The sequence below is a fragment of the Melanerpes formicivorus genome, unplaced genomic scaffold, assembly GCF_026170545.1.
Source record: "Melanerpes formicivorus ecotype bairdi unplaced genomic scaffold, bMelFor1.0.p_v2 SCAF_1, whole genome shotgun sequence".
NCBI classification, from domain to species: Eukaryota; Metazoa; Chordata; class Aves; order Piciformes; family Picidae; genus Melanerpes; species Melanerpes formicivorus.
The window spans coordinates 39964693-39979064 of NW_027142353.1; the positions used below are offsets into that span (position 1 = coordinate 39964693).

The 14372-nt window shown below is 38.3% G+C and overlaps 1 protein-coding gene across 1 annotated transcript in view; it reads left to right on the forward strand.

Annotated features, from left to right (window-relative positions):
* GABRG3 (gamma-aminobutyric acid type A receptor subunit gamma3) overlaps window positions 1-14072 on the forward strand; it is a 411489-nt gene extending 397417 nt beyond the window's left edge. The window contains exons 8-10 of the mRNA XM_068140659.1: window positions 7041-7237; window positions 8723-8752; window positions 13636-14072. Of these exons, the coding sequence (XP_067996760.1) occupies window positions 7041-7237; window positions 8723-8752; window positions 13636-13914 (506 nt within the window). The 3' untranslated portion in view covers window positions 13915-14072. The remainder of the gene's footprint in view (window positions 1-7040; window positions 7238-8722; window positions 8753-13635) is intronic.
* The last annotated feature ends 300 nt before the right edge of the window (window positions 14073-14372 follow it).

A 14372-nucleotide genomic window follows, 5' to 3' on the forward strand; every position in this document is an offset into this window, starting at 1 on the left:
TTGGAGGACATGTGAAGGCAGCCTTCAGTAGGCTCAATGTTCTGAAGTGTTGTTGTGTGCTGACAAGCTCTCATTCAACCACAGTACAGAAGAAACCATTTGTACAAACCACCTTCCTTTTGCACTCAGATGAACAGCTGATCAAAAATCATCACTATTCCTTCATCACTTGTCATTCAAGTAACTGAGAATTTACCAGAAATGGTGGTTACTTATATGTGAACCTGTTTCTGTTAGCTCTCTTTCAAACACCATGTAGAGTGCCATGAGCAAGTCAGTGACATAGAGCTGTGGAACAGGATCAGTAAAAAGAAAAGTCTCAAGGAACCTATAATAAAACATACCTACATATACACACACACACACATATATATATAATAATGGTTCACACTTTACAGATTATTCTGTATTACCTATTTTGTGTGAGGTCAGCACAAGACCAAACCTGGTGAATTTGCTTCAGCAGTTGATAAAATTAACAAGCATAGCACTTCTGATCATTATGTCATGTGACAACAGGTGGGTCCAGGTTTCTGAGGTTACTTTCTAAGAATGGAATATTCAGTTCTCATTCCTTTCATGTGAGTGCCAAAGTAATTTTATGTTTTAGTTCTAGCAACATGTCTGACCCTAAGCTGTAAAGTTATTCAGCAACCCACTCTACCTCCAGGTCAATGTGAAAATGATATAAAGATGAGGACAGAGCATCTGTAAAGATATCTGTTCCTGGCCATGTAGACTTGCCTCTGATTGCCAGAAAATTGAGGAATAGCCCTTTAGCATACTTCTCTGCTGTACTCCTTTCCTCTTAAATTGGGTGACTGGGTGGAGACAGGGAAAGATTGGCCATGCCTTGTTTTTCTAAGTGGAAATCTGAAACTCCATGTGTGTGCAGACGGTCACACAGCATCCATTTGGGTAATCCTTAATGCATAACAGAAAAGGGAGAAAGGGCATCTTACAGTTTGCATTACTGATTTTCTATTTACAGCATTCATACTTTGTCCCTGAGGATGATTCCCCACACCACAGAGATCTGTTTGCTAATTAATTGGATACAGAGGTAGATTATATCACTAGTCACAACAGTGTGACTTTACACAAAAATTGTATTCATTGTGGCCATTTGAGGCTGTGCCTTTAAGAAAGGAACACTGTGGCTGAATGTTTTATAAACAAAGGGCAGGTCTAAACAAATTTCATTGGTAGATTGGTAGAAAGCAACTTTAAGTCTTGAGTCCAGCTGAGACTTTCCTCAGTTCACTTTCCCTCCTCCCTTTTCGCTTCTAGCTCTCTGTCAGACTGACCTTGGACTGATAAGCGTGAGGCCTGCAAACCTACTAACATTTTGCTCTAATTTATAACTGCTTTTAATTAACAACTGCTCCTTTCTAACTTTCTAACCCTCTCTGGGGAAAAAGGGAGAGAAGAGGGTACAGGGGGGGAACCCTCCTCCAGCAGGGGGAGGGGAATTTCTTTCCTGTATTACTTTGCTGTATATTTCTGTGTATATATTGTAAATACTGTAAATTGTGTATACATACCCTGCATACACTAAACCTGCTTGTAAATATAGCATTTCCTTTTTGCTCTTCTGGCTGTGGCTGGCTGTGGTTTCTTTCATTTTTTTTCCTCTCTTTGTGGGAAGGAGAAGGCTGGGCCTTCCTCCCAAACCCACAACATTCATATACTGAGGTCAAGAATTTGTAGTAAGAACATAAAACCTGAGACATTCTAAGACTATATTCAATGGCTATCATGATGAACTCCTGAAACTCTGATGAGGAATTAAATTACTGGGCTAAAATGCAACTTTTCATAAATAAAGTTGAATGACAAGAAAATAATATATACATGGTTAACTTTTTTTTTTGCACAGGGTCCTGTTGGTCCCAAATTGACAATGGTTTATTGGCTCTTGAGATGCAGTAAGCATATATTTCCAGTTTCCTACAGGTCTGCTTTTATAATACAGCTTATAAATCTGAGCAACAGCATACATCTGCATTTGGACGGTGGCATATAATGAAATTTTGAATAATGCAGCCAAAAGCAAACTGCTGAAACTGTCCTGCTAATTAATTGAAATGAGTTGTAGACTCAGCACATCAAACTTTTTCTGATTATACCTGAAGCATTAATGTAATGTGTTAACATGAGGGAAATATTTCACCCCCTGAAATTAATGAGCAATTTCCTAAGATACTGGCAGCTACTCACAGTTACATGAAGGACAGGTTTTACCCCTTTCTGAATGAAAGTAAGGAAAAAGTTCTTTCTCTGCTGGAAAAATAAATGCAATCAGAGTATTTGGCTGGAAAGAAAAAAAAAAATGATACTATAAGTATCCTTGCAGCAGCACTATCCAGGGGAATCCAAGTGCTCTTTAAAAGCTTGGCATCATAGTTCCTTTTTAAAATGCACTTTGAAGGACTGATGTCCAGAGTGGCAGGGTGATTTACTCCAGGCCATTTGAAGAGTCAGTGAGAAGCTGGAAATAGAATTTGAGTGCTGGATAAGAACTGTGTTTTCTGATCCCAGGCTATTCTTTGCTTTATTCAAGGAGAAATAAAATGTCACTCTGCTATTTCTTCTTGTTTCTAGTAATCAAAATGATCTTCTTACAATGTGTGTAGTCAAGAGTAGCCAGAATGTGTCTGAAGAAGAATGTGTTGTTTTCCTTGAAGATGAAGGGAATTAAGTTGAACTGAAGCTTTCATGCCACTTTCCCTCTACTTTTTCAAAATGGTTCTAATATGTAATAGGAGTGGGCAATTACTACAGAGCAAATTCAAGCTGCAGTTTAGAAAAATACAGTGGGTATCAAGGCTGGTAATGCATTGATGATGATAGAGATGATGATAAAAAAACATTGCTTTTTTTGTTATTCCATCTTAAACTCATTCACTAGAAAACCAAGCAAGTGCTCTAACCATGTGCCAGACCAGAAAGGCAGAGAAAAATAGGTGTATGAACAAATAATAGCACTGGTAAAAGCAGTATACCTTTCCTCCAGTGTCCAACCAATATATCCTTGGAAAAATAAGAAAATATAAGCCTTGCTGGCCAAAGAGTTTCTAATACTGAACCTTCTACTAACTCACTTTGCTTAAGATTGTCTGGCAAGCAGCTTTCAAATAGTAATGATTTAAAATAACTGTTTAAGCCAGTGATCCAAAGGTTGAAGTGTTCTCATGCATTATGTATCCCTGCATCATCTGATCTCTCAGAAAATCCCTTCTGATCTGTCAATCATCTTTGGTATGGAATTTGGTCAGTCTTTCAAGCTTCCACTTACACTCACCTACCTGAAAATTTTTAAACCATATTACATCAAAGCCATTCTCAGCTGAAATTAAAATTCTGTTGAAATAGACAGTTCATGAGCACTGCAATCTTCAATAACAGACGCAAAGCTCATTTTGCCACATGGACCTCCACAAAGTGAGAGACTTGACAATTTCATCCGGTAAGGTTTGTGGCACTTGCAACAATGCAACAAAATCAATTTTATTAACACAAGATCTAAAAGGAATTAAGAATGTGGAGTCTAGGATGATCAGAGGGCTGGAGCTCCTCTCCTGTGAGGACAGACTGAGAGAGTTGAGGCTATTCAGTATGGAGAAGAGAAGTCTCCGAGGAGACCTTATTGTGGCCTTGCATTACCTTAAGGGGGCCTACAGGAAAGCTGATGAGGGACTTTTTAGGGTGTCAGGTTATGATAGGAATGTAAGAAAAATAAAAATGGGTAGATTCAGATTGGATGTTAGGAAGAAATTCTTCCCCATGAGGGTGGTGAGATGCTGGAACAGATGCTGGAACAGGAAGTGATAGAGGTCCCATCCCTGGAAGTTTTTAAGGTCAGGCTGGATGTGGCTCTGAGCATCTTGATCTAGTATGAGGAGTCCCTGCCCACGACAGGGGCTTTGAAGTAGATGATCCTTGAGGTCCCTTCCAACCGTAACAATTCTATGATTCTATGATTTTTGGAAATGAGTGCTGCATTTTATTTATATATGCATATCTATATTCAAACTTGTCGATGGGTAGAAATATGAAACTGTATCATCTGATGCACTACCTTTCTCTTTGCCCTTTGTATGTATCCTCATAAAACTCATCTCAATATTTTAAAGTTTGTACTGATGTGTTAGGTGTAAAATTGATCCACTAGATAGAATTTTTATTGTTTCAAAACCTCCTTGTCTGTTTATTGCCTGAGCTGAAATTCAAGACTGAGCCTCAGCTTAAACGAAGAATGATGCTTTTCTGTTGGATTTCATATTATAAAATCATTTTATATAAACAATAGAAGTAAAAATATGTTTGTTTTACCTTTGGATATTTCAGTCTATGCTCTCAGCAATCTTGTTTCATACCCTCACTGTAATTTGAAATGTGACATATACTCCAGAAAATATGATGGCTTGTGATAATGCTAAACTTTACTTTCCCTGAGGTTTTATATTCTGGTAGCAAAATCTGTTTTGCTATCAAACAGACTAAGGATAGACACCATTCATAACTTAAACCAAAATAAATCTTAAACTGTTGTCTACAAATTTTATCAAACTTTATTTCAATCAGCTAAAATTGGTCCAGAGCCGCCCCAAACTCTCAGATTCTGTATCAGTGAGACATACATACAGCATGATTTACTGTGTTGGTTTGGCTTAATTTTCATCTAGAGTTTATATGGTTTCACAGTCTCAAGCATGATTTGGGCAGGCATTTCACATTCAAGCTTAAGTCACAGATACGTAATTTGGGTTGAATTGAGGAGTTCTGTACTTAAGCAGAGAGGTTAATGATATTTTTTCTTTCACTTCTCTGCCTTCCTGTCCATAGTCACTTTGGAAGCTAGTTGTCATTTAAGATACCTGTACAATACTTGTCATGAATAATACAAAATTATACCTGTATTTCAGTAAAAATAGAAGAAAAATATTACGTTGTAAATACAACATTCAGTAGAAAAAATTCAGACTTTTGCAAAAGAAAGGGGCTTTGAGTATTGCAAGCTTCATCACGCACATCTCCCTCCCTGCCCCACACTCCCTTTTTTTTTTTTTTTTTTAGTCTTTTTGTTTTTAAAAAAAATATCCTAAAATAATCTGAGATCCTATCACAGTATGAGTGAGAAATAAAAACTTTCTCCGGAGTGAAAGGACACTTTAAGAACACTATAGGTTTTGATTATTTTTTTTTTTTTAAGCTAAGTAAAAACCTGAGAGCAGGTACATGTACCTGTGGCTCTGAAAAGTACAGACTTGTGTTAGAAATATGAACATGGGTTAGAAAATGTTAACGAACTTTATCTCATATTGTACATTACGTCATAGACTGAATGCAGTTCTTCCAGTGTTAGTGACTCCCTCGGCCTGAGTCAGGGCCATTACAGAAAGACTAACCCATAGTCAGCAAGGGCCAAATCAAGGCTGATGAGCCAGCATCTTTTGTGGTTGAACATGTTTGCAGTTGACTGTTGTAATGAATAGCTAAATATAGGTTTTGTCTTCAGAGCTTTTTCAAAGCATCAGCTAGCTACCTACAATACTGGTTTTGAGGGGTCCGGAGAGTTTGCTGGACCATGGATGCCATATGGGTTTGTATTGAGAGGCAGCACACATGGCAGAAAACAAAAATATTTTCCCAATAGCCTTTAGATGGCCAAGGTACATAGAAGTCCACATTTCCCACTTCCTATCAACATTGATTTCATCTTCATTATTGAGTTGTGGGTTTTTCAGCAACTTTTTTAGTTGTTTCTAGGTAATGGATATTTAAGGAATATAATCATTATTCCTTGAAGAAGAAACCTGAGGCCCAGGCAATAAGCTGCTTTCTGTCTCTTCCAGGGACTTTCTGATGGTTTGAATGGGGAGGGTTATTCTTGGGAATTACTGTAATTTCTATCAAACATTGCAAATCAGAGATGGGCACTCCTTTATAACCAGAAAGAAGTCAAAAGTAATCCATAGAATGCTTCTTTCTTTTCATAGTATTCTTTGTGGGAAGAAATTTTACCATAAGGCATAATTTCAGTCATTCCTGATATTTTAAACACTGTGTACCATTGCAAAATATCCATTTAACTATAAAAAGAAAGATTACCTTATGGTTATATTGTTTTTAGAGCAGATTCTCTCTTGAGACTTATTTGAGTGAGAGCTTTTTTTTTTTCCTAAGACACCAAGATTTTTTTTTCTCTATCAGAAGGCTTGCAGTTTATAACAAATTATTAAAAGTATCAGTCTAAAGTGGGAGTGAAAAGGCTTCTATTCCTCAGGAATGAAGAGAAATTATATGAATTGCCAGCAGCCAAAGAAGTAACACCCCACAGATCTCATTCCAGGACTGTTTTTATTGCTTCAACCTAAGTAATTCCCATTGTATTTATTATTAGTAAATCAATCTAAAATGTGATGCTTTGCACGTATTACAAAGGCCACTTCCATTCAGGCTGGATCTGAAGTTTGTATGAGAGCTTATTTTCCCATACATGGAAAGAAAATAGCAGGGGGGGCTTGCAAGGAAGCAGCAGCATAAAAATATATTTGCAGTCAAACCTCTTGTCCACTGCCCACTTTTCCTTTTTTGAGCACAAGGTTATTCATGAGAGCAATACTGCTGTGAAAAAAGACCATGTTCCTTTTTTTTTTTCTTTTTCCTTTCCCCTAGGTTTATTTCTTTTTCTTTCTTCCTCTTTTTTCTGTGTTTAGTATAATTTCTTCTTTCTTCAAAAATTTCTTTATTCTCTCCTTCTCCCTCACCCCCATCTCCAACATACCAGGGACCAGAAAAAGGAATAGATGAGGAAAAACATACCAAGAGGGATTTTTCAACAACAAACATAAACTGAGGAAATCTTGGTTTACAAAATACCACTGGCTATACCAATATTATTTTTACTTATGTTTTATACCGTCAAATTAAATAAATGAATTATTTGGGCACAGTTTGTGTGTTTGTTTCCAAAGATTCTTCTAAGACATGGAAAATTTGTGTTGCATATAATTAAATTAAGTTTCTCTTTGCAGGCATCACCACAGTACTGACCATGACAACTTTGAGTACCATTGCAAGGAAGTCATTACCTCGTGTCTCCTATGTCACTGCTATGGATTTGTTTGTGACTGTATGCTTTCTATTTGTCTTTGCTGCTCTGATGGAGTATGCAACCCTTAACTACTATTCAAGCTGCAGAAAGCCAAACTGTACTAAGAAGAAAAAGTCGGTAAGATGGAAATATTTAAATTTCTTTTTTAACATGTGCATGGCTCAGAGAACAAAGAATCATTCAATGGCAGCCTATAATCCCAGGGCGTTCTACTCCTCTGAGGTCTTCCCAGTTTGTGATGTGATCTGCTGTGATGGAAAATAAATACCCACAGTAACACTAAAGCAGTTATGTGCCTTTTGAGTGAGGTCTATTCATAACAGAAGCAGCCTGCTGACATGAGGCAGCAGCTCTTCCTGTGTGTCTTTTGTCCTCTAATTCCTGTGCTGGTTGTCATAAAGGGATCCCACTTAAATAGATTGCATAGGTTGTTATACAAAACATGCACATCAATCTGTATTAAAATGCATCTGCTATTTCATGGCTTAACATGTCTAGAAGTATTTGTGAACTTTTCAAATGGGATTCCAATGTCTTACACTGGGCACCATCATTGATTTTTAGCCCTATGCACAAGAGGCTTGCTCCTCAGCACAAAACCAGAGGCCGCTTACATTTTTGTGTACTGTAAGCTGCGTTTTTGACAAAAAGGCTCTTCTCACACCCAGGCACACAGAAAAACTACTTATCTAGAATAAATTAGAAAAATCACCTCGAATTACCTGAATACTTCATAACAGATATGAGAATGAGAGAGGGCAATATAATGAAAAACAAAATCTCACTGCAAACATAGGGAAGGGGAAGTGGTTTGTCTGTTCAAGATCTGTAGAAAATCTTATGTGTTTGAGATCAGTAATTGGAGATCTTGAATACTGCTTTACATACTGGGGGAAATATGGACATATGAATTCAGAAATGCAAAACCAAATAGGAAAAATGTGAAGAAGGAAATTGAAGAGAAGGCTCAATTCAGGGGATAATATGTCTTGAGGTTAAAAGGTATTGAATTAAGTTCTATGGAAAATGACTGAATGAAAAACTAATGAAGGAAAAGCTGAAGCACAAGATGGAATCAAAGAAAGCCTAGAAAGCCATAGACTTAGTAAATGAAAACGCCATTAAAATTCTAGTAACTTCTTGTAAAAATACATTGCATACAAAAGGCAAAAGCATTACTAAAAGAAAACCACAAGACATCCAAAATGAACTTGCTAATGATCAAACTAAAACTGCCATCCTATAGAAAGACTGAATGAAAGGAATGAGCATCTTTGTGAATAGGATGTATTTCTAGACATGTGAATGAAGATGAAGGAAAGCATGCAGCATTGATGAGACCGGCACATGAACAAATGCCCAAATATTGCTCACTAAATAAATACATGTAATGGGTTGAATTAAGATTTAAAGTAGGTGGAAATTAGGGGTGAATTTTGCTGAAGTTTTATGCCATTTTAAAGCATACAAAATATTATGCTAAATATATAGGAATAATCAGCATTTATGGAAAAATGCATTTAAAGGATAGTTTTAAGGAATGCTTAACAAAGCAGTAAGTATGTTTTCTTCTGAATAACTCCTTTGTTATCTTCATTCAAGCTACCTGATGTCAGTTTTGGTCATGTGATGGTAAGTAAACTATTTCATTCAGTGAAAGCAATGAAGGCATGAAGGTACGGTTGACATTTACTTGTAATAATTCCTAAGACAGCTGTAACAGTGTGCTATGCTTCACCCTGACTATATTATAAATAGTGTTTTGCCTTTTTTTCTTAAAAGGTCAGTTTGTTTTCAGCTGTTGCAGAGGAACATAGCTCACTCTTTCTATAAGGGCTTATCGAAGTTTAGAATACTGTGTACTATTTTTGCCTCAGAAATGTCATGTGCCTGCTTCATATAATACTGCAGTTTCTCATTACATTTTATAAAGAAGTAATGAGCATGAGTTTCATAGAACATAATTCATTTGCACATCTGTAAAATCTTTAGTGAGTTCTTGACCCATTTCAGAATGAATCTGTCCAAGCCACAGGCTGATAGCTTGGTCAGTAGTTTGTTGTGGCAGACAGTGTCAAAGGCCTTGCTGAAGTCCAGGTAGACTACATCCACAGGCCTCCCCACATCCACCAGGCAGGTAACCTGATCATAAAAGGAGATGAGTTTGGTGAGGCAGGACCTGCCCTTCCTAAATCCATGCTGACTGGGCCTGATCCCTTGGCCATCCTGTAAGTGCTGTGTGATTTCACTCAAATTGACCTGTTCCATAATCTTGCCTGGCACTGAGGTCAGGCTGACAGGCCTGTCATTCCCTAGCTCCTCCTTCCAGCCCTTCTTGTGGATGGGCATCACGTTGGCCAGCTTCCAGTCCTCTGGGACCTCTCCAGTGTGCCAGGACTGTGGAAAAATGATGGAGAGTGGCTTGGCCAGCTCATCTGCCAGCTTTTTCAGCACCCTAGGATGGATCCCATCTGGTCCCATGGACTTGTGAGGATCCAAGTGTCTGAGCAGGTCCCTTACTGATTCCTCCTGGATTACAGGAGGACTATACTAGTCCCTTGCTCCATCTGCCAGTTCAGGAGGCCACTTGCCCTGAAGAAAACCTGTCCCACTATTAAAAATTGAGACAAAAAAGGTATTAAGTACCTCTGGCTTTTCTTCATCTTTGGTTACTATATTCCTCTCTGCATCCAATAAAGAGTGGAGGTTGTCTTTGCCTCTTCTTTTGCCATTAATATATTTACAGAAACATTTTTTATATATGTCTATAGCATTCAGACAGCCATTTAATCAGCTGGTTGGGTGACCTGCTTTTGGATCCAAATAAGAACAGGGACAGAAGTAAAACATTGCTCTTGCATTTTATTCTGTGGATGTGCTGAAGTTTATTATTTACAACTGCTACCTCCATGTTACTAGCTTAGCTTTTACAAGTAGTGTTACACTCTTCGGGTTTTGTTTTATTTCTACATGAGTTTTCTCATGTATTTAAAGAGCTTATATGGCATTGAAGCTCTCCTGATGGACAATGAGTGGTTTACAGCAAGCATTGCATTGCATTTATACACTTGCTATTGCTGTCACTTTGTGGATAGATTTTTCTGGAAGACGAAGTTAATGAAGGACATTGAATGAGCAGCAGGATTTTCCTTTCAGCCAGATCTACTTGGGAACTATCTACAGCTTTTTCAAGCCTTTTTAATCCTCCTTTTCCTTTTCCTTTGCCTTTTCCTTTTATCTTGCCTTTGCCTTTTCTTTGCCTTTATCTTTGCCTTTTCTTTTGCCTTTCCTTCTCATTCTTTTCATCATAATACAGATATTGTTCTACACATAAACAACTTCCATGGTCAAATTATAGCATAAACTGCCTAAAATCGGCAGTGTCTCTGACTCTCAATACGCCATCTTATCTTTTCCAGCCTTGTAGTGGTGCTGCCTAAAAGGTGAAATTTATTAATCTTACTAAATCCATGTTCAGGTAATCCCACTCCATGTTTTTCCTCCTAGAGAGCATATACCTTGCCTGAAATAATTCTATTAAGTGTGTTTAGCAATGCATCTGAACTTCCTTGTTCAAGGCATGTGAGAATTGCCTTGCCAGACCTCTCAGGTGGTACTGAGCTGTCACCCACTGAGCATTCACCCCTCTCCTCCCAATTCCAGCTCATCAGGATGCAGAGGACATAGTGGATACCATACACCCTCACCATCTAGTCACTACAGGATCACTCCTACCTGGCAGAAATTAAAGCAGTCAGACTAATAGTTCTGTATTGTCAAGGAATTTATTTTATCTTCTGTTCTGAGCAGAGTGTTGATATAACAAAACAAAAAACAAAACAAAACAAAGCAAAACCCAAACAAAGTGAAAACCCCAGGCTATTGAGAGATGAAAAAGTTTCCATTGCAGAACCAGGACACTTATTTATCTTCACTACCAATGTCATCTGGACAGATCTAATTTAGCCTTTCTACTTTTTTTAACATGAATCTTGTAGCTAGGCATAGAAAATTTCAGATTCTGAGTCAAAAATTTACATAAAGTCCTGCAATAAGTGAACAATCTGACATGGTGGTATAGCAGAATTCCATGGGTACTTTACTCATGGCTTTTTCTCTCCCAAGTATAACAGTCAAAAAATAATTGCTTGTACAATAATCTTTGGCCTTTTCCATGTGGCAGCATATTGTATAGCTCATAAACTGAAGTGGGATAGGTAGGAGAAAACACATCACAAGACTCAAGGGTACCGATTTAGGACAGGGAGGGCTCACTCACCAATTGTAGCCCCAGGCAAAAGACAAAGTCAACCTAGAGAAATGGAAGTGGTTTAATTTAAATAAAACCACCAGCAAGTCACCACTTGGATCAGACTAAAGCAGTGATAAATAAACCAGATCTTAAATACACCTTCCCCCAGTCTTCTCTTTTTACTGAGTGGAGCTCTGCTACCTACTCCCCCACACAGTGCAAGAAGGCAGGGAATGGGAGTTGAGGTTAATCCCAGCCCAATCCATGTTGTGTCAGCCATTCCTTCGTCCTCAAGAGTAAAATTCCTCACAGTTCTCTCCTACTGCAGCATGGCATCTCTTCTAATGAGAGACAGTCCTTCATGAATTTCACCAACTTGTGGGTCCTGTTTATGGGATGTGATCCTTCCAGCAACAAACTTCTCTATCATGTGCTTCCCTCAGAGTCACACACTTCTTGGGGATCAGTCCCCTGCTCCAGCATGGGATTCTTCTTAACCATTCATCAAAACAGGTTGCAAGGGCTCAGCCTTTCATCTCACTATGGGCTGAATGGAAAAGCTTGCTCTGGTGTGCCAACACTGTTCTTTCCTCAATAACCTTGATGTCCACGTGGTTATTTGCACCAAGTCTCTCTCCTCACAAACACTGTTTTTCTCTAGTTAAGTATGTTGTAGCGTAGACACTGACTGTCTTAGTCTTGGTCAGAGACACATCTGACTTTGGAGCTGAGGGAGTTTCTCAAAACTTCTTACAGAAGCCATGCCAGTAGCCCCCTCCCCTGCTACCAAAACTCTCTCCAGGCACAAATCCAAAAGAGTGTAATCTCTGTCATCTAATCTAAGAGAAAAGTGATTCACAACAAATAGATTTAGAATAATGTGCTTCTAAACTGCAGTCTGTTCACAGTCCACAGCACAATGCACCTGAGAGATTTTAGCTATTTACTTATGATGAGACAAATTTTGTTGTAGAATTAATTGACTGGATCCCATAGGGTAGTTGTTCAGATGTAGCTAGCTGTGTTGGAGGTGCCAACACCTAAGCAGAGGGGTGCCACACCAAGTTCTTAGCTTGGGAACCAGCACTTTTAATGAGACGGGTAATATTATCGTGTGCAAAACCAAAGGATTTGCAGGAAGAAAATTAAGTCAATAGACACCAGAAAATCTCCAGTGAATCACATCTGTAATATCACTGATCTGTTTTGCATCCAGAGTGAAAATTTCCAGATATAGCCCAATGTCATACAACAGGAAACACTGAGCACCTTGTATAGTAAGTGTGGAAGTAGGGGCCCAGACCACCTTCCAGCTTGACTAGCTTGTTCGTGCATACCCAGCATACTACTACCATCAAAGACAGTGCTCAGTGCAACCACAGAGAGGACAGAGCCCCAGGATAGAGAAAATCTCGCTGGTAGGGCTGAAGTCTGCTTTGTGAGGGCAATGCAGACGAGCAGCAAGCTGATTAGGACCTTTCCTAGTAATGCTAGTGGAGGTGGTGACATTTTTGAGGATGGAACAAGCAGCTTGATGAGAGGTGAGACTGTTGTGAGAAAGCACCTTTCACGAAAAAAAAAAGAAATTACATGACAAAAAAGATGACAATGTAAATAAGGAGTACATTGAAGAATGAGAGGTTTCTAGGTGTGAGTGGTACTGTGAGGATGCATATCAAAGTGCCTGTTTCTGAGCATGGCTAGTGTCATAGGTAGTACAGGGACATGCTTAGGGGTGGAATTTTAAAATCCTGTACTAAAATCATCACTATCTGTTGCAAAACATAGCTGTTTTTATAAATCGGGGTAAAGAGACAGTGAATACAGCTATGCTAAGTGGAGATCTTTCTATAATTAAATGGAGAGGGGGACATCTTCCTTATGTTTCAGAATCCATTCTTAAATTTAGTAGCTGCAAGTGTTTAAAGCAGCTTGCAAATAATATTCTGACAGGCAAATGAACTCCTAAATGTGAAAATGTTACTAGGAAGGAATATATGCTTGAGTTACACAATTAAATAACACACCTAGAATTAATATGCCACTCCACAGTGTCTCTAGGGAAATTCATCGAAATGCCATCGTTTGAGGGAAAGAAAGATGCTTCCTAAATCTAGAATCCCTGTATATAAACCTAGAATTCCTATATCTAAATATAGAATTCCTGTAGTGTCAGCCACTCAGCTCCTGTGATTTTTTTTGCATGATTATTAACTGTTATCTGTATCATTGTCAAACTGTCTGTTTCTTTTCCTTTTCTCAGAATTATTCTGTACTTGACATGAGACCACCAACGACAGTCATCACATTGAACAATGCCATGTATTGGCAAGAATTTGAAGATGCATGTGTCTATGAATGTCTGGATGGTAAAGACTGCCAGAGCTTTTTCTGTTGTTATGAAGAGTGTAAATCAGGCTCATGGAGGAGAGGAAGGATTCACATAGACATCTTAGAACTGGACTCTTACTCCAGGGTCTTTTTTCCTACATCTTTCCTGCTGTTTAACCTGGTCTACTGGGTTGGATACCTCTATCTTTAAATGTTGCCTGTAGTGATGAAGACTGCTGGGTTTTCACATTGAGGAGGGCTGGTAAAAGTGCAGAAAAAGTAAAAGACATGGTCAATTTCATCTTGAATTTTAAAGGCCACATGAAACTTCACCATCACAGAGCTTAATGAAGAGTTTTTATGTGCAGTTGCCTGAAAAAGAAAAACATGGAAGAATTCTCTCCTTACTGTAATTCATTTAAAAGAAATGATTCTTACAAAATTCAGCTGAATTTCTAGTGAAAGCAATGTTTATGAATAATTATTGTATATTAGAATCACTACTATTCTCTCTTGGCACAGAAGCTATACACAATTCTGGCAAAGGTTAAATATATAATTTTTTGTTTTTCATTCCCATGCTTTCTTCAGAATGATGCCATACCCCTGAGGCTCAGAGCAACATACACTGGCCCTGGTAAATAAGTCAAAGCCAATGAAACCACTTGT